This window comes from Anomaloglossus baeobatrachus, chromosome 9 (assembly GCF_048569485.1).
Source record: "Anomaloglossus baeobatrachus isolate aAnoBae1 chromosome 9, aAnoBae1.hap1, whole genome shotgun sequence".
Classification (NCBI taxonomy): Eukaryota; Metazoa; Chordata; class Amphibia; order Anura; family Aromobatidae; genus Anomaloglossus; species Anomaloglossus baeobatrachus.
Window position 1 is genome coordinate 83246942 of NC_134361.1, and position 22333 is coordinate 83269274.

Consider the following 22333-nt stretch of genomic DNA (forward strand, 5'->3'; position numbering starts at 1 on the left):
TGCTGCTGTGAATAATCCGACGTGACAGACGTGACCGCCCACTGCACCGCCCCACGCCGACTCCCGGCCGTCACTCTGCTCTGACCACGCCCGTCACTCTCCTTTGACCCCGCCCAGCTAGAGTGTACAGGGGGCGTGGTCACTGGCTTCTGACAAGTATATCGTCCAATGGTAGAGCATTGAGTTTGCCCGTCCTCCAGCTTGAACCAATGAGAGATTAGAAGAGGCGGAGCCTTCGCTGCGCTAAGGTGACCTGCGCTGTGCTCTTCCCGGTGCCATTTGCGAGCTGTGCGGTCTGCTGCAGTCATGTCTCTGTCTACCAAGCTCACCCTGGAGAAGGTGGATGTGAAGGGGAAGCGGGTGGTGATGAGGTGAGCTGCGGCGCGGTATATCTGTGCGATAGCGGAGTATGCACTGCTGATGGGTGTGACCTCCATCCCTGATCGCACCGCTGCAGCCTGTCAAGGGCCCCCCCACACCTACGGGCGCAGCCATTCAAGGGCCCCCCCCCCCCCCCCCCCCACCCACGGGCGCAGCCAGTCAGGGGTGCCCCCCCCCCCCCCCACTCACGGGCGCAGCCAGTCAGGGGTGCCCCCCCCCCCCCCCCCCACTCACGGGCGCAGCCAGTCAGGGGTGCCCCCCCCCCCCCCCACTCACGGGCGCAGCCAGTCAGGGGTGCCCCCCCCCCCCCCCCACTCACGGGCGCAGCCAGTCAGGGGGCCCCCCCCCACACTAACGGGCGCAGCCAGTCAGGGGGGCCCCCCCACACCCACGGGTGCAGCCAGTCAGGGGGGCCCCCCCACACCCACGGGCGCAGCCAGTCAGGGGGGCTCCCCCACACCCACGGGCGCAGCCAGTCAGGGGGGGCTCCCCCACACCCACGGGCGCAGCCAGTCAGGGGGGGCTCCCCCACACCCACGGGCGCAGCCAGTCAGGGGGGCTCCCCCACACACCCACGGGCGCAGCCAGTCAGGGGGGCTCCCCCACACACCCACGGGCGCAGCCAGTCAGGGGGGCTCCCCCCCCACACCCACGGGCGCAGCCAGTCAGGGGTGCCCCCCCACACCCACGGGCGCAGCCAGTCAGGGGCCCCCCGGGCGCAGCTGTGCAAGAGCCCCCTTAAGGCCCATTTCACACATCAGTTTTTTGCCATCAGGCACAATCCGTTTTCTCGACGGATCTGTCGCAGATTGTGGCTAAACTGATGCAACAGATCTGTTTTTCGATGGATCCGACAAGCTGGGGCAAAATAATAAATTTGAGATTGCTCGGTTAAAAAAAAAAAAACTGATTCCGTCACTTGCCGAATCCTGCGCCCGTAGGCTTCCATTCTACCAAACGATCTGTCTCTGTCCGTCTGTTCCATGTAAATAATAAAACGTTGCTGTGGACGTCGTTTTTGTCTGACGGACAAACATTTTTCGATGGATTCGTCAAGCGACGGATGAAACATGAGGCCTTCCGTCACTAATACGATGAGAAAAAACGGATCAATTTTTTTCAAAATTCTACGGATTGTGACTGATGGGAAAAAGCTGATGTGTGATGGGGCCTAAATTGACAATAGATAACTGATTATGAACCGGGAGTCTCTTCTCAGACGCCATTTCCTGCTCGCTGTTATCAGCACGGTGTGGTTTGGGGGATCCGCAGCACTGCTCACCTTCTGGGGGTCAGGCACTTGGCTGGCCACAATACATTATATTGGCTGTAGTGGAGGGGTGGGGGTCTGCAGCCCCCACATGTGCTGCACGTTCTCATGACTCATTGCTGCCTACAAACGGATGAAGGTTTCACAATCTGAGATGACTGTGCTCCATTACTGCACGTGGCCATCATTCATCCACTAGTCTCCTTTCCCTGTGTGTTTTCTCCTGCATTCAGGGGTCCTGTCGGGGCTTATGTCTGGCCCCCTGCTATATGGGATTCAGGCGGATATGCAAATGGGGCCATTAGGTACAATGATGCAGACGGAGTCACCATGTTGTGCACCATTTTTCGCCCTCTACACTTAAGGCCTGTTTCACACGTCAGTGATTCAGGTACGTTTGTGCTTTTTTTTTTTTTTTTTTTTTTATACGTACCAGAATCGCTGACATACGCAGACCCATTATAATGAATGGGTCTGCTCACACATCAATGATTTTTCACTGAACGTGTCTCCGTGCAGCGTGCACCCTTGACCGTGATTCTGCACGGAGACATGTCAGGTTTTTTTCTGGCATCACTGATGACCCACGGACCACACTATGGTGTGATCCGTGTGTGATCAGTGAAACACGTACCAGAAAATCACGGACATATTAAATATTAAAGGGAACCAAACATCAGGATTTTCGTGTACAAGCTGCAGCCAGTGCAGTACTGGCACTATCATGCACAGTGTGTACATACCATCAGGGGGCAGCTCGGGTGTTTAGGCAGTGAAATACAACTTTATAAAGTTTGAAATTTCGTGCACTTTTTGATTGACGTGTGCACCTCTGCAGATAATGTCCGGGCGGGTTATGCAGGAGTTCCCCGCCCCCCCGCCTGTTCCTCCCTCTCTCCTGATGTCCGGGCAAGTTATGCACGTGTTCCCCGCCCCCCCGCGCCGCCTGTTCCTCCCTCCCTCCCTCTGGCTGTATGTAAATATCTAATGTTCAGAAACATGGCGCCGGAGTGGGCCTCTGCGCATAGCGCTTATCTCCGGCGCCATGTTTCTGAAGCCCCCGCATTACACAACTTGGTGTCTGAGAGGGCGGCGCCACAGCGATGTCACACCGGCTGGTGTGTTGGCCCGGTGTCCTGGGGCGGCACGATACAGGAGCAGCAGGTAATCGCGTCCTCCGGTCAGCTGTTCTGTCCTGTTCTAATCGCGCGCGCTCCCGCGGTCACAACGGGCTGTGAAGAAACGAGGGCGCATGCGCCGCCCTCTCAGACACCAGGTTGTGTAATGCGGGGGCTTCAGAAACATGGCGCCGGAGATAAGCGCTATGCGCAGAGGCCCGCTCCGGCGCCATGTTTCTGAAGATTAGATATTTACATACAGCCAGAGGGAGGGAGGGAGGAACAGGCGGCGTGGGGGGCGGGGAACACGTGCATAACCCTCCCGGACATCAGGAGAGAGGGAGGAACAGGCTGGTGGGTGGGGCGGGGGACTCCTGCATAACCCGCCCGGACATTATCTGCAGAGGTGCACACGTCAATCATAAAGTTTGAAATTTCGTGCACTTTTTAAAGTTGTATTTCACTGCCTAAACACCTGAGCTGCCCCCTGATGGTATGTACACACTGTGCATGATAGTGCCAGTACTGCACTGGCTGCAGCTTATACACGAAAATCCTGATGTTTGGTTCCCTTTAAATATTTTCAACTTGCCTTGCCTGCGATTCGCTCTGGAGCCTCCGCTTTCGGCAGTTTCTGCCTGGCTCATGAATATTCATGAGAACAGGAAAACCCGACCAGGAAGTAGCTGCAGAGAGCGGTGGGCGGACGCTGCAGAGCCGAGGAGTTCAGCACCATGGACAGCAGTAGTGAAGACAGGTGAGTAATGTCAATATGCAATCACGGATTGCACATGGATAACCCACGTGTGCCGTGAATCACGGAACACGGAGGGACATGTGCGTGTTTTACACATCAGTGAAGAACGTCAGTGTTTTTCACTGACATGTGAAACGGGCCTAAGAGGTGAACAGCAAGACATAGTCGTATAGAGGAGGCTTGTCTCGTGGCTGAAGCTCTTCCCACCCCATAACAGGCCAATGGCTGCATAAATTTGTTTCACATTTGGATGTCATGATTGGTAGAGGTTTTTCCTCATTTGCCCAATCAGCGTGGTCTCACCCTTCAGCCCCTTTCACACGTAAGTGAGTCTGGTTCATATGTTCTAGTTTTTATACGTACCAGAATCATGGACACGCCGCATGGTGAAAATACGTCAGTCAAAAATCACTGATGCGTGCTCAGACCTATTGAATATAATGGGTCTGCGTAGACCCATTATATTCAATAGGTCTGAGCACGCATCAGTGATTTTTGACTGACGTATTTCCACCATGCGGCGTGTCCGTGTGCTCCGCATGGAGACATGTCCGTTTTTTTTTTCTGGCATCACTGATGTCCAACGGACCACACTACGGTGTGATCTGTGAAACACGTACCAGAAAAACAGACATTGATTCTAAAAAGCTTTTTATACTCTCTTCCAGCGATGCTCTCTCCGGCCTCTCCTGCCTCCTACTTCCAGCCCGGCTACTTTATTCTCATGCATATTCATTTATGCACGGAGCAGCCGACCCGGAAGTAGCTGCAGAGGGGAGACAGCAGCGGCCGGACACACAGCAGAGCCTGAGAGTTCAGCACCATGGACAGCAGGAGCCAGGTGAATATACGTCCATGTGCTATCACGGATGATGGACATGGATTGCACATGGATAACCCACGTGTGCCGTGAATCACTGCACACGGAGGGACATATGCGTTTTTTACACATCAGTGAAAAATGTCCGTTTTTCATTGACGTGTGAAACCGGTATTAGGCAGTGTCCAGACAGGAGCATTGCAGTCTATGTACAGATCACATTACCCAAATTGAGACTAGTCATATATATAGATATACCGAGAGAGAGAGAGATAGCGAGAGAAATATTATAGATAGATATAGCTGTAGGTTGGGTTCAGAAGGCATGCACGAAGTCCGTACATTGGTCTATATACAGACTGTGACATACTCCCCATATGAGCCCAGTTTTAGTCGGTGTCTGACCCTTTAAAGAGTTTTTCAACAGCTTGAATGCTACATTGGGTATTTGTCTGAGGTTGGTCCAGCACAAAACTTGCTGTAGTAATTAGATCATGGCTCCAGGTAATTTCCAGTGCTACCTGAATTAATACATTTGGGTGGCGGCGTCTGAGAAGGCGCTGTAGTTGTGCCACCATCGTCTAACAATGCGCTGTAATGTGGGCACTGGCCGCTGCCGGCTGAGAAATCACCACCGTGTGGGCACTAACCAATCTCCCTGCCCCAAATTCAACAGCATCATATGTATTTGTGAGGCTCCGGTTTGGATTAGGATTTGAAAATTATTTGTTCAGTTACTTCTAGCCAAGGAAGATAGAAAATTGAGATCCCATCTCCCCACACTTGGTCCTGGTAGGCCCTCTTCCCCACACTTGGTCCCTGGTAGGCCCTCTTCCCCACACTTGGTCCCTGGTAGGCCCTCTTCCCCACACTTGGTCCCTGGTAGGCCCTCTTCCCCACACTTGGTCCCTGGTAGGCCCTCTTCCCCACACTTGGTCCTGGTAGGCCCTCTTCCCCACACTTGGTCCCTGGTAGGCCCTCTTCCCACACACTTGGTCCTGGTAGGCCCTCTTCCCCACACTTGGTCCCTGGTAGGCCCTCTTCCCCACACTTGGTCCCTGGTAGGCCCTCTTCCCCACACTTGGTCCCTGGTAGGCCCTCTTCCCCACACTTGGTCCCTGGTAGGCCTCTTCCCCACACTTGGTCCCTGGTAGGCCCTCTTCCCCACACTTGGTCCCTGGTAGGCCCTCTTCCCCACACTTGGTCCCTGGTAGGCCCTCTTCCCCACACTTGGTCCCTGGTAGGCCCTCTTCCCCACACTTGGTCCCTGGTAGGCCCTCTTCCCCACACTTGGTCCCTGGTAGGCCCTCTTCCCCACACTTGGTCCCTGGTAGGCCCTCTTCCCCACACTTGGTCCCTGGTAGGCCCTCTTCCCCACACTTGGTCCCTGGTAGGCCCTCTTCCCCACACTTGGTCCCTGGTAGGCCCTCTTCCCCACACTTGGTCCCTGGTAGGCCCTCTTCCCCACACTTGGGTCCCTGGTAGGCCCTCTTCCCCACACTTGGTCCCTGGTAGGCCCTCTTCCCCACACTTGGTCCCTGGTAGGCCCTCTTCCCCACACTTGGTCCCTGGTAGGCCCTCTTCCCCACACTTGGTCCCTGGTAGGCCCTCTTCCCCACACTTGGTCCCTGGTAGGCCTCTTCCCACACTTGGTCCCTGGTAGGCCCTCTTCCCACACTTGGTCCCTGGTAGGCCTCTTCCCCACACTTGGTCCCTGGTAGGCCCTCTTCCCCACACTTGGTCCCTGGTAGGCCCTCTTCCCCACACTTGGTCCTGGTAGGCCCTCTTCAGCACATCTTCTAGGCTCGGGCATCTTTTCCGCTCTTTATGTACCTCCTGAGCCATATGATGGAGGTTTATGGTCCTGATGAGGCCTGATGCTGTCTTTACACAGTGATGGCATACAATGTGACCCATCTTACATGGAGGAAGGTGCCATCACTGTTCTCTCCTGTCCCTGTGATGCATCATCCTGTGAAGGGCAGAATGAAGGTCATCGTAGACTGCACACCCTCTCCTGGGACAATGCTGCTACCGGCATTACTGCATCCGTGTGGAAAGAGCCAGTGAGGAAATCAATGATCTGTGTGATTTCCCAGTTCGTTTATGCTAAAATCCAATGTTTCATTATTATTTCTAAATATAACATATACAGAGAGATCCATGAGGTTTCTGCTGTATCTGTAATTGCCCCGGTCTCCATGTGTCAGTGGGATATTCAGTCGGCTTGGATTGTTCTCCTCTTCTTCTGGCCAACCAGTTGCTTTCCTGTGATTGCCGCCATTATAACTTATAAAGATGTAGTAATCCATTTTCCGTTGGATCCTATAGGATTTACTCACAACTGGCCAATACCAGAGACCTGATCACAGAATGAAAATGGCACTTGTCTATTCCCTTCGAGGCGCATACAACCCTGACCCCGCAGATGTCATCTAGTATCTAGAATTGTCTGGCATCTCCGAAGACTAAAATAGCGCAGTGCTGGTGACAGGAGGGGCAATGGCGGCCTGGAGTAACCCCTGCAATGCTGTACATATGACAGTTGCAGCCTTCATCAGGAGCCTCGGTGTCCCAATGAGCCACAGTGCGGCATTATTCTCATGTTGGGCTTTGTAAGCCGAAATCAAGAACAGCCCCAAAACACAGGACTAGTGTGAATCATTCAATTGTAGGTTTTCCCTGTAGGTTCCACTCCTGGTTTTGACTTCCCGCTAATACTATACTGACGTGGATAAGAGGGGTGTTCTGTTATTTTTTCAGATAGGTCACGGACCCATCCAATCCATGAGCCTTTCCACATGTTCTTTCTTTTTGCATACTATAGGGAATGTAGATTGTGGCCCAGTGGGGACAGTGATGTGTGGGAAGTATGAGGGTGCAATTAATAAGAAATATCAAGAAATCTACTTTTTTCTGTCCCAGGACTGATGTTTCATTCTCAATTAATGGATAGAATCAGAATTCATTGGAGACAGGTTGTTCCATTACTGAGATAGAAGATGGTTGTCAGATTTCATGAGACTGTGTATGTTAGAAGGGAGGAGGCGCTGGTGGTGATGGGGGAGGAGGCGCTGGTGGTGATGGGGGAGGAGGCGCTGGTGGTGATGGGGGAGGAGGCGCTGGTGGTGATGGGGGAGGAGGCGCTGGTGGTGATGGGGGAGGAGGCGCTGGTGGTGATGGGGGAGGAGGCGCTGGTGGTGATGGGGGAGGAGGCGCTGGTGGTGATGGGGGAGGAGGCGCTGGTGGTGATGGGGGAGGAGGCGCTGGTGGTGATGGGGGGGGGAGGCGCTGGTGGTGATGGGGGGGGGGGGGAGGCGCTGGTGGTGATGGGGGAGGAGGCGCTGGTGGTGATGGGGGGGAGGAGGCGCTGGTGGTGATGGGGGGGAGGAGGCGCTGGTGGTGATGGGGGGGAGGAGGCGCTGGTGGTGATGGGGGGGGGGGAGGCGCTGGTGGTGATGGGGGGGGGGGAGGCGCTGGTGGTGATGGGGGGGGGAGGCGCTGGTGGTGATGGGGGGGGGGGGAGGCGCTGGTGGTGATGGGGGGGGGAGGCGCTGGTGGTGATGGGGGGGGGAGGCGCTGGTGGTGATGGGGGGGGGGGAGGCGCTGGTGGTGATGGGGGGGGGGGAGGCGCTGGTGGTGATGGGGGGGGGGGGCGCTGGTGGTGATGGGGGGGGGGGGGCGCTGGTGGTGATGGGGGGGGGGGGGGCGCTGGTGGTGATGGGGGGGGGGGGGGAGTCGGCTGGTGCCGAAGCTGCACATATGGCATAGTAGTGTGATTAAGTGGGGCTTGTCAGGGCAGAGATCCTTTTTATTAGAAGTGTCCTTTGACGAGAAGCTGAGCCATGTCTCCTGCTCGGATCCTCAACAACTTGGATAGCGGAAAGTGTTCAGTTTCCTCGTTGCTCCCTCACAGGGTTAAAGGGGTGTTCTCATCTCCAAGATGCTATCCCAATATGTAGTGAGTGTAGTAATATTAGTGAATCAGGAGAACTATACTACATTTCTGTCTCTTGCCTCATGTGCAGAGCATTGCAGGACCTTTAAGTATCCATGGTTATGACCACTAGCAACTAACTGTGACTGAGTGGCAGTAACCATGGATACCTTAGGTCCAGCAATGCCCTGCACATGAGCTAAAACACATAGCGAATTAGTAGAACTATACTACATTTCTAATTGGAGGTATTTGGTAATATTTATTATTATTTTATTATTATTATTATTATTATTATTATTATTATTATTATTATTATTATTATATTTTTTTATTTATCTACTACATATTAGGATAGGATCTTGGAGATGGGAATACGCTTTTTAAGCATTACATGGTGTGTAGATATTAACCCTTTTAGGCATTTTGTGTAATGCAGGAGTGAGATGCTAAACATAAGAAACACACACACGCACGTTTTTAATTCTAAATTTCTGTATGGGGATGTATGAAAATGGCTTTTCTACATCCTTTTAAGAAGTCAGTATTGGAGCAGATCAGCCATTGATGACACTTGTAGTTCCGGTCACCAGAGTTTACCAGAAAATAATTTTTTTTTTTTTTCTGTAGAGAACAAGTAAAAATACGGTAACTAAACGTCTTTTTTGCAGTTTGTAAATGATTTGACCACAGGCGACAGTATTTGCTAAAGTATTCATGTACAGGAGTGTCTCTGCAGGCATCTATCTGTTCATGCTTGTCTACAGCAAGTGGCCAATGTGACTGTATGATCTGTCCCCTGAAAGGAGCGAGCCCCGGGTTTGTGCACAGGTGCCGGGCTGGTTACCAGTATTGTAGTGGCTAGCTCTGCATACAGCCGTCCTGTGGACACAACACAGGATTTGTTTCTAGGTAACCTAGTAATCGTACCTAGTACAATTTTTTTTTTTTTTTTTTTTTTTTTTTTTTTTTTTTTTTTTTCCCCTCTTTCAATTTAATCTCTCTCATTACTTGCTGTAACTTTGCCAAAAACAGCCGACTTCCGTTGTAGGAGCTGAGTCACCGCGCAGCGTGCCGTATTAACTCTTTAATCTCTCACAAGCCTGGGCATTTATAATGGCCCACCCTAGACCAGAATGTAACCAGGAGTTCCATAGTGAGGGTTTGGTGACCTGGACCATCACAAAACGGGGGCCTTTACGTTTTGTAAATTCGGCTACTCAGGTGGAACTATAGCCATAGCAGGTAGGCGAGAACAAGTGTATGTGCATCATCGTCCAGCCATTCTGCATTGCTGTCAGAGCTATACCCTCAGCACGATCCACCCCACCCTGTGCCTGCCGGGGCTGAGGGTGGGGGTCAGGAGAGCCGGGTAGTGATCAGCAGGGGATCCCAGCTCTGTACCCTCGGCACAATCTAGCCCGCTCTGCCTGCCGGGGCTGAGGGTGGGGGTCAGGAGAGCCAGGCATTGATGAATAGGGGGATCCGATTCAAAAATTAGTGTCTCTGGCTCTTCCAAAAGTCATTTTCCTACAATACAGCAGAAATCGATTACGTTCTATGCTCAGTCTCGTCTGTCAAGCAGTTTGTTCACAACTTCTAATAAAAAAAACTGCAGAATAGTGAGTGCAACTCTTGAATATTAATGAACTGAACCGTAGAACCAACAAAAGTTATGGGGGGGCCTCTCCCCAGGTTAATAGTGACCATCAGAGAAAAACGGACTGTAAAAGCCAATGTGGACCGAGCCGCACAAGTGACTAGTCCAACAGGCGGGTCTATTGCGGCTTCTCCATTCCTGCTCGGTCTCTACATGCGTTCATGTGTAGGAAGACACCTGTCAGTCACTGGTATTGGGTGGGGAGAAGCTGCTGCGAACTCTTGTCTGACTAGTCCCCCATGTGCTGCTCAGTCCTCGGTGGCTCTTAATATAAATTTTTGCCTGAGAGTCAAGAATACAAGGCTGTCAGATGCCTTTAAGACTGATATAAAATTGGAAGCACATGGTTGTATAGCATAGTCTGTATCTTTTTTTTTTTTTTTTTATGTGCTATTATTTTATAATCTTTTTTTTTTTTTTTTTTTTTTTTTTCTCTTTCATCCTCTAGAGTCGACTTCAATGTTCCAATGAAAAATAACCAAATTACTAACAACCAGAGGTAAGTGATGCTTCAGGGCTTCTTCTTCTCAGATGTCTGTTCTGCCTTATGTATTCAATGGAAACCTTATAAAGAGCAGGCCCATGCACATACAGACTTACTGTAACTCTATAGGACCTGATTGCTCTTCTGAGTATCCGGTCTTCACTCATAAGCCTGCCATAATGGAGGTCACTTTTCCTAGATTGACTATGAACATGAAGACCTAATAAAGGGATCTTGTTACTTTTGCAAAAAAAAAATCTTCTATAACTAAACATGGAAATGGAAAACTATATCTACTTCAGGATGGTATAAAAAAGACTGACCCGCACATCCAGCAGGTGCCAGCCAAAAACACACTATAACTACAAAATACATACAGCTGCACTCTAAAATGCTAACAATTAATAAGGGAACTCTGGTATTGCATTACTGCTATAGGAATATTTGAAAATAAAAATGGCTAATTAGATTATGTATTGGCCAATGCATGTGAGCCCGGACTCCAGCGGCAAGGTGATCTCCAATATACCGGGACTCTAACTTAAATGCCTCTACCTGGGTTAAAAACCTAAATGTCTGGGCAGCTAGGATCCAGCTATAAAGGGGAACGGACACAGCCTGGTTACAGATCCTATCTGCTCAGACATGTAGGTGTTTAATCCAAGGAGAGGCATTTGAGTTAGGGTCCCGGTATATTAAGATATACCGTGTCGATGGTTACTGGGCTCACATGCATTGGCCAATACATAAGCTAAATATCCTTTTTTTTTATCCCCCCCCCAATATTCCTATAGCAATAATGCAATACCAGGGTTCCCTTATTCATTGTTAGCATTTTAGTGTGCGGCTGTATGTGTGTTGTAGTTGCAATCTGTCAGTATGTCCCGAGCCTGGCAACATGGCATCTATTTCTAATGGTCAGTGCTGGCTCTGTTCTAGAGAGGGACCATGTTCACTTATTATGGGTTCCACCTGGTTTTTGTTTGTTCTGGTATTGTCCAATCAATAGTTGAAGTCCCTTTCCTGGATCAGAGACCCCGTCACACTCATTATGTCGATCTGCCATATCTGACCTTCCCTGGTGGTTGGCTCCAGTCTGCACTGAGTTGTGCCTATTTATTGGCCATATTCATTACCATTTCCTTTTGCTGAATTGAAAATCCTTCAATGTTTGAACGAGGATTGTAGTCGCTGATGTCGGACATTTTTCTGTTTCTTTAAACTGCTGATGCCTATCTTTTAATCCCCAGGATTAAGGCCGCAGTCCCCAGTATCCAGCACTGCTTGGACCATGGTGCCAAGTCTGTCGTTCTCATGAGCCACCTTGGCCGGCCGGATGGCGTCCCCATGCCTGACAAGTACTCCCTGGCACCAGCAGCTCAGGAGCTGAAGTCTCTTATGAACAGGTAATGGCTTGTTTCATGTATTTACCGGCACAGACCTGTAATAAAGTGACTTTTCTGCTTTGTACTTGCTTTCACTCCTCCATGTGACCTTAATGAGACTGGGAAGTTTTACATCTTTGACCAGTAGTGATCTACTGATCACTACATCTTTATGATTGACTTTTACATTTCGTCACAAGTTTGTCCATTAGCATCAGTTTGGGTTTACTTTTGGGCTAGAGATGCCCAACAACTTTGCGACATTAAGATTGCTGGTAAAATTACAGATGATGGATGAATTTGACTTGAAATGTCTTTTGGCTACTGTTGTATCTCGATCATTTGTGATTTAGCAGTGCCATCTTAATGTTGTGTGCCCATAGCCAACCAATGCTCCACCATCTTCAGGCTCATTGAGAATGAATGGAGCGGCGGGGCACATTCTGAGTCTGATCCATTCCGATTGTGATATATGCTTTACACCATGGATCCCACTGGACCAACAGTTCAGACCGGGAGTATTGTTTTTTTTTTTTGTGCTAATCAGAATGGAAATTGTTGTTAAGAACTGGCGATCGTAACATTTTCAGGCTGGAATAATCTAATTCCTTGCTGTGGACTTCTTTCTCCATTCATTGTGCAGAGATGTTGTGTTCCTGAAGGACTGTGTGGGAGCAGAAGTGGAGGCCGCATGTGCTGATCCAGCCCCCGGGACCGTGCTTCTTCTGGAAAACTTGAGATTTCATGTGGAGGAAGAAGGAAAGGGCAAAGACGCTGCAGGGAACAAGGTGAGGGCAGCAGACTCCTAACCGATCGGCCACACCAACCAGTCTGTCTTGCCTCCGGCATCAGTCTGTTCTCTCTTCTAAACGTGGGGTCCCAGATTATTAAACCTGATCCTATCTGCCTGGGCTCACGACCTCCTGACATTTTACTGAAGGTCAAGTAAAGAATCTTTAGACCGTTTCTATTTATAACATGGCTGACCCGGTGTAACATACTGTCATTGAGCATTTCCCCTACTGTACGGCCACAAGAATGCTGACCTATACTCCTGTGACCTTTACTGGCTGAAATAGGAGAACCAGTATGTGAACTTGTAGGACGTTCCCTTCTGCATGACCCGCGGAGATCCAGAAGGTCCGAATTTCTGATCAGCTAATAGTCTGATTTAATCTGAGGAGCAGTAGGAGATATCGTCCCTCTTAAAGAACTTTGTTCACAAATAAGTGGTATAATGGATCCAGTCTAAGTCTTAATATTAGAAGTTTGTAAAATTATAAAGTCTGTTAGGGTCTATTCACTCTCAATGGTTTTATGCCTAAAACTCATGTCATCCAAGCCAAAGTCTGTGCAAAAATCACTTAGTTTTCTTTTCCCAGTGCAGTTTATAAAGACCCTGTAAATGGACGTCAAATGAAAACAAGTGACCACCTATGATAACTTATTGATCGGTGGTGGTCTAACCGCTGGGACTAGTTAGCAGAATGGAAGGGCCGTGCACATGCTCGAGCGCTGCTCCATTCATTTGCTCTGGGCCTGTGGAGCGCTGCACTTTTTATTCAGCAGCTTTTTACATAATGAATCTATTACAGGTCAGGCCTACGACCTGACGTCCTATGGCAATACAAAAAAAATGAGCCAGAGCGTGAGTTGGTACACATGCATGTATAAGCACATGTTCACACTGGCCATGAGACTAAGAAATCCCAAAATAAGACTATGTACATATACCCTACTGTAACAAAATAAAAGCATAAAGCAGCATATTCCAGAGCCGCACATTCCGCAACGTGGACACACACACTCCCCATGTCCCTTAGGATAACATGGGGAGTGTCTGTACATGCTGAAACCTGCGGATTTATCTAGAAAATCCAAATAAATCCGCAGGTTTTCTGCGGCAAAATCCAAAGAAGCAAGCTCCCTTGGGCACAGGGCCTAAGGAAATACGAAAAAATGAGCCGGAGTGTGAGTTGGTACACATGCATGTATAAGCACATGTTCACAATGGCCATGAGACAAAGAAAACCCATGGCTGTGTGCCTATATTCTGGACCCAGGATTTCTCAGCCCTTATTCAGAGTGATGTCTTGACACATGGTGAGGTTTTAATATTTGAGAGTGTAGGTACTGTCCCGATTTGAGTACACCTTGTCGCGGAGGGACGGCTTTACACTTTTTTGAGCAACCATGGTGTTTACGACGTCCCCTATGTTTATTTATATGCACCATGCTTTTATTTAGTTACAGTAGGGTATATGATCATATTCTAATTTTGGGTTTTCTTTGTCGTGACTCCCTATATTGTAACTGGGATAAAGGTTTCCAGTCTATTATTATAAAAGTTCCTCCATCTATGAATCTGTGGGTTCCTGCAGTTGGAACCCCCAACCACTCAGTAAGTCGCCACTAGTGATGAGCAAGCACTACCATGCTTTGCTGCTCAGTACTTCTAACGAGCAGTTGGAGGCTTGAATGGACGTGACTTGTGTACCTAGTATGATGGAAGTCAATGGAGAACTTGAGCATTTTTTTTTTTTTCAGGTTTCCTGGAAAAAATTCTACAGTTCCTCATTGACTTCCATTATACTTGGTACATAAGTCATGCCTATCCAAGCATCCAACTGCTTGTTACTAGTACTGAGTAGCAAAGCACGGTAGTGCCCGCTCATCACTAGTTACGAGTACTGAGCACCTGAGCATGGTAGTGCTTGCTAGTTATCACATACAGTATGTTGCAGAGAACTGATCACTTGATTCACATGGATTTCCCATTGCAGGTAGTGGCATATGTAATACCGTGTTTTTCCAAAAATAAGACCTCCCCCAAAAATAAGCCCTAGCAGGGATTTTCAGCATTTTCGGAGAAAGGCTTAAATATAAGCCCTCCCCCGAAAATAAGCCCTAGTCCTGGATCAATAATGAAGTGTCCGTGCAGCTAAAAAAGATAGATACTGCAGGACACTTCATTATACACAGCGGCACCCGGCAATTACACTCACCCGACACTGAGCGGCAGGACCTGCAGTGATCACACACACACACACACACACACACACACACATTCACACACAAACATCGGATCGCACACAGTTAGCACAGTTAGATCGCACACCTAATCAGATCGCGCACACAAACATCGGCTCACACGCAAACAACAAATCACACACACACTCGCCTCATCCAGTGACACCGATCTCTTCTCGCCGGGAGAATCCTGAGAGGCAGTGCAGCGCGACGAACAGGACCTGCGGCCGGACACGTGACTTGCTTCATTCTCTGCTGCCGTAAGTGCTGGATGTGATGTGGTGTGGTGTGTGTGTCTGTGATCGGCTGTGTGTATCTGTGATCTGCTGTGTGTGTGATCTGCTGTGTATATCTGCGATCTGCTGTGTGTATCTGTGATTGGATGTGTGCATCTGTGATGGCTGTGCATGCCTGAGATCTGCTGTGTGTGTATCTGTGATCGGCTGTGTGTATCTGTGATCGGCTGTGTGTGTGATCTGCTGTGTATATCTGCGATCTGCTGTGTATATCTGTGATCTGCTGTGTGTGTGATCTGCTGTGTGTGTGATCTGCTGTGTGTGTGTGATCTGCTGTGTGTGTGTGTGATCTGCTGTGTGTGTGTGTGATCTGCTGTGTGTGTGTGTGTGATCTGCTGTGTGTGTGTGTGTGTGATCTGCTGTGTGTGTGTGTGATCTGCTGTGTGTGTGTGTGATCTGCTGTGTGTGTGTGTGTGTGATCTGCTGTGTGTGTGTGTGTGATCTGCTGTGTGTGTGTGTGTGATCTGCTGTGTGTGTGTGTGTGTGATCTGCTGTGTGTGTGTGTGTGTGATCTGCTGTGTGTGTGTGTGTGTGATCTGCTGTGTGTGTGTGTGTGTGTGATCTGCTGTGTGTGTGTGTGTGTGTGATCTGCTGTGTGTGTGTGTGTGTGTGATCTGCTGTGTGTGTGTGTGTGTGTGATCTGCTGTGTGTGTGTGTGTGTGTGTGATCTGCTGTGTGTGTGTGTGTGTGTGTGATCTGCTGTGTGTGTGATCTGCTGTGTGTGTGATCTGCTGTGTGTGTGTGTGTGATCTGCTGTGTGTGTGTGTGTGATCTGCTGTGTGTGTGTGTGTGATCTGCTGTGTGTGTGTGTGTGTGATCTGCTGTGTGTGTGTGTGTGTGTGTGATCTGCTGTGTGTGTGCGATCTGCTGTGTGTGTGCGATCTGCTGTGTGTGTCAGCTAGCAGCAGGGAAGGATGGCGTGCAGCAACGACCAGAGCTCACAGGAGGACCTGGGAACCACGCAGACGTCCTGGTCTGGTGAGTATGAGTCTCCTGGGAAGTGGGGGGGTCTGCTTTTTTGGGGGGTAAACTTGCCCCCAACCGTGTTTCTCCAAGAATAAGACCTCCTCCAAAAATAAGCCCTAGCGCTTTTTTGGGGGGCAAAAAAAATATAAGACCGTGTCTTATTTTTGGAAAAACACTGTATATATTAATCCCCATTTAATGACTCTAGCCCCTGTGTAGACCCACGGCAGAAACAAAGTTCTGTGGATTCCGGAGAAGATACAAATCTTAATGTATGAATATACAAGAACAGTCTGTAAATTTTGTGCTTGTCAATTTGACATAGGTGTTCTTCAACACTTATGACCACTAATCAAATAGCGATCCAGAAACCCTATGTATACTAATGAATGTTACCCAATACCAGGTCCTTTTTTCTGGTCTTTATATGGGCCTCTATTATTTTCATTCTTTCTTTCAGACCAAGGCGGATCCTGCGAAGGTGGAAGCTTTCAGGGCATCTCTGTCAAAACTTGGAGATGTGTACGTCAATGATGCTTTTGGGACTGCACACAGAGCTCACAGGTAATGAGGTGACTGCTTCCAGGTATGATTGCTGGAAGAACATGCTCAGTAAATTGGTTCCTTCCCCGGTGTATGCCGCAATCTCCGGAGAGTCTCCACACTAGCAGGAGAGCCAGGAGGGAATAGCTACAGATGCTCCAAGACAACAAAGAGCCGTATGTGCCTGGTCTCAGGGACTTTGTGGCCCACGATGCTCTTTTGTTTTTAGTGTAAGCAGCATTCAGTATTGTAATCCTGGAGATCATCTGTAAACTCAAAGCATTTTTAGACATTTCTCTTATCGATCCACTGTTTCTTTTCTCTTGTGTTTTGGTTTTTTTTGTTTTTTTTTTCGGCTCCAGGTTTCTTGCACAGTTTTTCTTACATAATACCTATCCATTATACTTCTGTTTCAACTATGCTGGCAGATGTCTTAAGCCAGTGATGTGGCCTGGGTTATAAAGGAGGATTTTCTCCATTTACCAGTTTATTGGTGGGTCACCTAAGTACAATCTGACAGAACACCCATGTTTCAATTTCTGTTCAAATAAAGTTCTTTGCGGTGAGAAACGTCATATCTTGCTTTTAGTTTTTTTGCACATTTACTATTCTATAGCATTGGTTAAGTTGCAGATATGTGTCATCGGCCTTGTGTTTGTATGTAGTGGGGCCTCCCAACTCTTCAATAGGAGATGATATCTGGGATAGAAGGGTTGGCACGTTTGAACTCTGGCAACTGATTTTTTTTTTTTTTTTTTTTTTTTTTTTTTATCCTTTTTCTTTCTGTAGAAAAGGCTCTGCCAAAAGAGTCTGGCACAGCTCTATCTTAGAGGACATGGGAGCTGAGCCTAGTGTCATGTATATGAGGGGAGTCAGGGGAGATGGCTGTCTGCCAAATTATCAGTTGGCCTCAAGTTAATTTATTGGGGGGACATTAAAGAGGTTTTCCACTACTAATCTGGTTCCCTTTCTTTTATCCTAACTCTTCCTAACTAATGCTTTCCTAATATACTGCTGCTATCTACTTTGCTCCTGTAAGCTTATCTTCAAGAGGCTCATAAATGCCTTTTTATTGTTGTAGCTTTGATCCTTCCGTGTGTGGACCGGAATTGTACCAACTGAGCAGAGTGTATATTAGGAAAGTGTTAGTTAGGAAGAGTTAGGATAAATAAAGGGGATCACATTCCTTAAACAGAGTTAAAATAAAAGAAAGGGAGATCACATTCGTTATTAGGAGTTAGGATAAAAAATTAAATCTATTTTTATATAGCGCTAACATATTACGCAGCGCTGTACATACATCAGGAACACTGTCCCCATCGGGGCTCACAATCTTAATTCCCTATCTGTATGTCTTTGGAGTATGGGACTAAACTGGAGTACCCAGAGGAAACCCACGCAAACACAGGCAGAATATACAAACTCCTGGCAGATGTTGTCCTTGGTGGGATTCGAACCCAGGACCCCAACGCTGCAAGACTGCAGTGCTAACCACTGAGCCACCATGCCGCCCCTAGGATAAAAGAAAAGGGATCACATTGGTAGTGGAAAACCCTCTAAGTTTAGGTCAGCATTGCCTTTTGGTGGGGGGGGTCCACATTCACAGTATCACTCTATACTGCATGAATTGCATTTTTAAAGGAGTTTTGCAATTTTCCTGTTGGTCACTCATAAATCTGTAGGTGCAGGTCCCGCATCGATGTAATACAACAGCAGTAGGTATGCTCATCTGCAGCACACATAGTCCTCTAATCTTGAGTCTAGGGGTCCTTCCTTCAAGTAATGGGTCCAGTGGTCAGAGTAGTGATTTGTAATAATCCATATAAACTTTTTTTAATGTGCATGATCAAATTTGGCTCCCAAATATGACTTTGACAGTATAAATAAACCTGATGTGGTAGTGGGACTGTGGGCAATGTGTATGACAACACTCGCTGCAGCAATCTTCCTATTAATATGATGTTTCTACCCCTTTTAGCTCCATGGTAGGCGTAAATCTGCCCCAGAGAGCTGCTGGGTTCCTAATGAAGAAAGAACTTGATTATTTCGCCAAGGCTTTGGAGAACCCAGAGAGACCATTCCTCGCCATCCTTGGAGGGTAAGCGTTACCGGTATTGTTTTGATTTCTTTTCATGCTTCCTTGTTACTTTCTTCCCCATCTCCAGCTTCGGTGGTCCCCACCAGTGTTTGCTTGTCCTGCAATGATAACATCATGTAACTGCTGATTAATTGACCTCAGTAGTCACATATCTCACATGCCAAGATCCCTGCTGAGGCCAGTCATTGGTTGCAGTGATCATGCGCATGTGTGGCACCCCATTGCTGTAGCAAAGTAAGACTGGCAGGGCCCCCCACATTGGCCATGCAGGAGCGATGGAAGATTTTTAACAAGTAATTTTTGTTTAAAAAATCTGTCTTATTCTACATTCCTTGTAGTGATGGTACTGCAGCCTGCAGCTGATGAGCACAAAGTGTTCACTCACGTTCATGCTCCGGCTGCTTCTATTGTGCTGAAACAAAGATGTGTTCACGGGTGAAACCATAGACTTTGACCTTTGCTACAGGTCTCTGATCCATGGTGGAAAATGCTGAGTGAGCAATGGGAAATCTGCAGAATAAGCTCTGTAGAGCTGTCTAGCCTTATTGTCACTGGCACTACCGGAATATAGGAGGGAGTTCAGCAGGCTCCTAAAGGGTCTGTGTGCAAAACATTTAGACTTAACACCTGAGAATCACAGAATCAGAATATTTTACCTGCCTCCCAAAGTACATAGGCCAGACAATCCAGGAAGCCCGTCATCTTGGGACTTGGGACACTTACTGAAATAGCCCTCTACCCATCAGGAGGTTTGTTTTTAAGTAAACAAAGCCATGTATCTGCCCAGTACTACAGACATATTGAACACGTGATCTGCTATAGGTCCCCTCCATACAAGCACTATCGTAGCCCCAATGGATGTAGAATCGCTATATTCTAACATCCCTCATGAAGTTGGACTAGCCGCCTGCCAGACGCAACTAATCACTACATTTTTCCTTGTGCACCTTTTTTTTTTTTTCCTCTTTTTAATGAGGAAATATATCTACAATGCACCGGGACCGCTAAGGGCAGCAAAATGTCGCCTGAGTACATTAAGCCTAAGCTTTTCATGGCAAAGGTGTGAAGTGACTTTTTCCCTGCCGGCCATGACAGCACCACATGAGAGATAGGTTCCGCCCACATCAGGACAGGAAACCCACTGATAAAAAGGCGGTACCTCTCCTCCTCATCAGTTTGGTTTCCTGTCCTGGTATGGACAACCCATTGCTGTCCCAGGTCCGACCCGGTGTGGAAGCCTGGTACTTACCTGAAGCCGGTGCTCGGGCCTGGCTGCACCCCCCCCTCGGTCTCAGACCTCTGCGGCGGTGAGGCGCGGGCCTGGAGCGGGAGCTCGGCCCGGCGTCGCTCCAGGGATGTGCGCACTCACGGCGGCCGCTGGAAGGCTTGTCCCTGCTGGGCAGCACGCTGGAGTGAAGCTGGACGCTCCGGCCGGAAGTGACGCGATTCCATGGTGACGTGCGCAATGCGACCAGGAAGTGACTGGTGTGCGCATGCGCACTAGGATCCAAGATGGCGGCGCCCTTGTAACGAGGGATCTCTGTTTCAAATATGACCGGCGCTTGGGACTGGTGAGTTTTTTTTTTTTCTCCTCCATTGTTCCCATTATGGCAGGAGATTCACCCCGCAGCAAGGAGCAGCGCATGGAGTCGCCACAGCGTGGCTCGGAACGCGGCTCTGCGGATCGTTCCCGGAAGGCTGTATCCAGTCCGGGCAGCGTTCGGTCGGTGGGTCCCAAGAGGTCCAAGGGAGATAAGAATCCGCCTCCTGATCCGGTATTGCCAGGAGTCGTGGGGGTGAGTGGACTTCGTGGTCTTCCATGTTTCTAAGTCCCCGTTTCCGTGTCCCCTCTCTTGTTAGGTACCGAAAAAATGTGCCTCCAAGCAGCGTCACAAGGAGTGTGCCATATGCCAATCCTCCCTGTCTTCGGATTACACCAAGGCCCTGTGTGCAGGCTGTATCCAACAGACCCTACTCAAAGAGGGGCCGGGGTTCTCATCTGAATTGCGTTCCATTATCAGAGCAGAAGTACAGGAGTCCCTTAAATCCCTTAAGGGGGGCAAGAGGCACAAGAAATCCCGTCATCCTAAACTGTCTACTCCCGATACCTCGGCGGGTTCGGTCAGGGCTCTCGGTCGTCGGGCTCCTCGGGATCCTCCCCCTCCGATTCTGACTCTTCCTCTTCCGATGAAGGTGGTCGTCCTTGTTTCCCTACAGCAGACGTAGGACCTTTGGTGAAGGCAGTACGTTCGACCATGGGCATAGTGGACCCCAGGGGGCCCGAATCTACCCAGGATGTCATGTTTGGGGGCTTGGATTCCAGGAAGCGTAAGGGGTTTCCCATTCCCCAGAAGGTTCAAAGTCTCATTGCTGACCAGTGGAAAAAAGTGGACAAAAGGTTGAATCTTAGCTCTTCCCTTAAAAGGAAGTACCCTGTGGATGAGGAAGCGTCTACCTCTTGGGATAGAACCCCGAAAATTGATGTCGCTATTGCCAAAGCGTCTCGTTCCACTACCTTGCCGTTTGAGGACTTGGGGTCCCTTAAGGATCAGCTGGATAGGAAGGCTGATGGTTTTCTGAGAGGTACATGGGAGTCTACGGCAGGTGGCTTGCGCCCTGCCGTGACCAGCGCCTGTGTTGCCCGGTCCTTAATGGTGTGGCTTCAGCAGTTAGAAGACCAGTTGCGCAATGACACTCCTAGGAAAGATATTATCTTGTCCTTGCCCTTAATACAGGGTGCTGCTGCCTTTATGGCTGATGCCTCGGTTGATTCTTTAAGACTATTTGCCAGGTCGGCGGCGCTTTCCAATTCCGCGCGTCGGGCCCTCTGGCTGAAAACTTGGAAGGGTGATGTCCAATCCAAGGGGCGACTATGCAGCATGCCTTGTGAAGGTGCCTATCTTTCTTTATCGCTCCTAATTGGGAGACCCAGACGATTGGGTGTATAGCTACTGCCTCCGGAGGCCACACAAAGCACTACACTTAAAAGTGTAAGGCCCCTCCCCTTCTGCCTATACACCCCCCGTGGGATCACGGGCTCCTCAGTTTTCATGCTTTGTGCGAAGGAGGTCAGACATCCACGCATAGCTCCACTGTTTAGTCAGCAGCAGCTGCTGACTATGTCGGATGGAAGAAAAGAGGGCCCATACTAGGGCCCCCAGCATGCTCCCTTCTCACCCCACTTTTGTCGGCGGTGTTTGTTAAGGTTGAGGTACCCATTGCGGGTACGGAGGCTGGAGCCCACATGCTGCATCCTTCCCCATCCCCCTTAGGGCTCTGGGTGAAGTGGGATTTTACCGGTCTCCAGGCACTGAGACCGCGCTCCATCCACAGCCCCTGAAAGGAATCTGCTGGATATGGAGCTGAGTATCGTCAGGGACAGGACCCTGCTTCAGCAAGGTACTCTGTGTCCCCATACAGACGCAGACACACTGCAGCATTGCTGGGTGTGTTAGTGCGCCGGGGACAACAGCGCGCACTCTTGTGCCACTGCTCACTACAGCTCTGCTGAAGGAGTATATGTATTTGGAACTGCCGCGCCGGCCGCTGCTGTCAGTTTGCTGCGGCGCGGCTGGGACTTGTGGTGCG

The 22333-nt window shown here is 49.3% G+C and overlaps 1 protein-coding gene across 1 annotated transcript in view; it reads left to right on the top strand.

Moving 5' to 3' along the window:
• Window positions 1–239: 239 nt before the first annotated feature.
• Window positions 240–22333, top strand: part of PGK1 (phosphoglycerate kinase 1) — a 52699-nt gene continuing 30605 nt past the window's right edge. The window contains exons 1-6 of the mRNA XM_075323845.1: window positions 240–371; window positions 10392–10442; window positions 11678–11833; window positions 12456–12600; window positions 16565–16668; window positions 18626–18745. Of these exons, the coding sequence (XP_075179960.1) occupies window positions 307–371; window positions 10392–10442; window positions 11678–11833; window positions 12456–12600; window positions 16565–16668; window positions 18626–18745 (641 nt within the window). The 5' untranslated portion in view covers window positions 240–306. The remainder of the gene's footprint in view (window positions 372–10391; window positions 10443–11677; window positions 11834–12455; window positions 12601–16564; window positions 16669–18625; window positions 18746–22333) is intronic.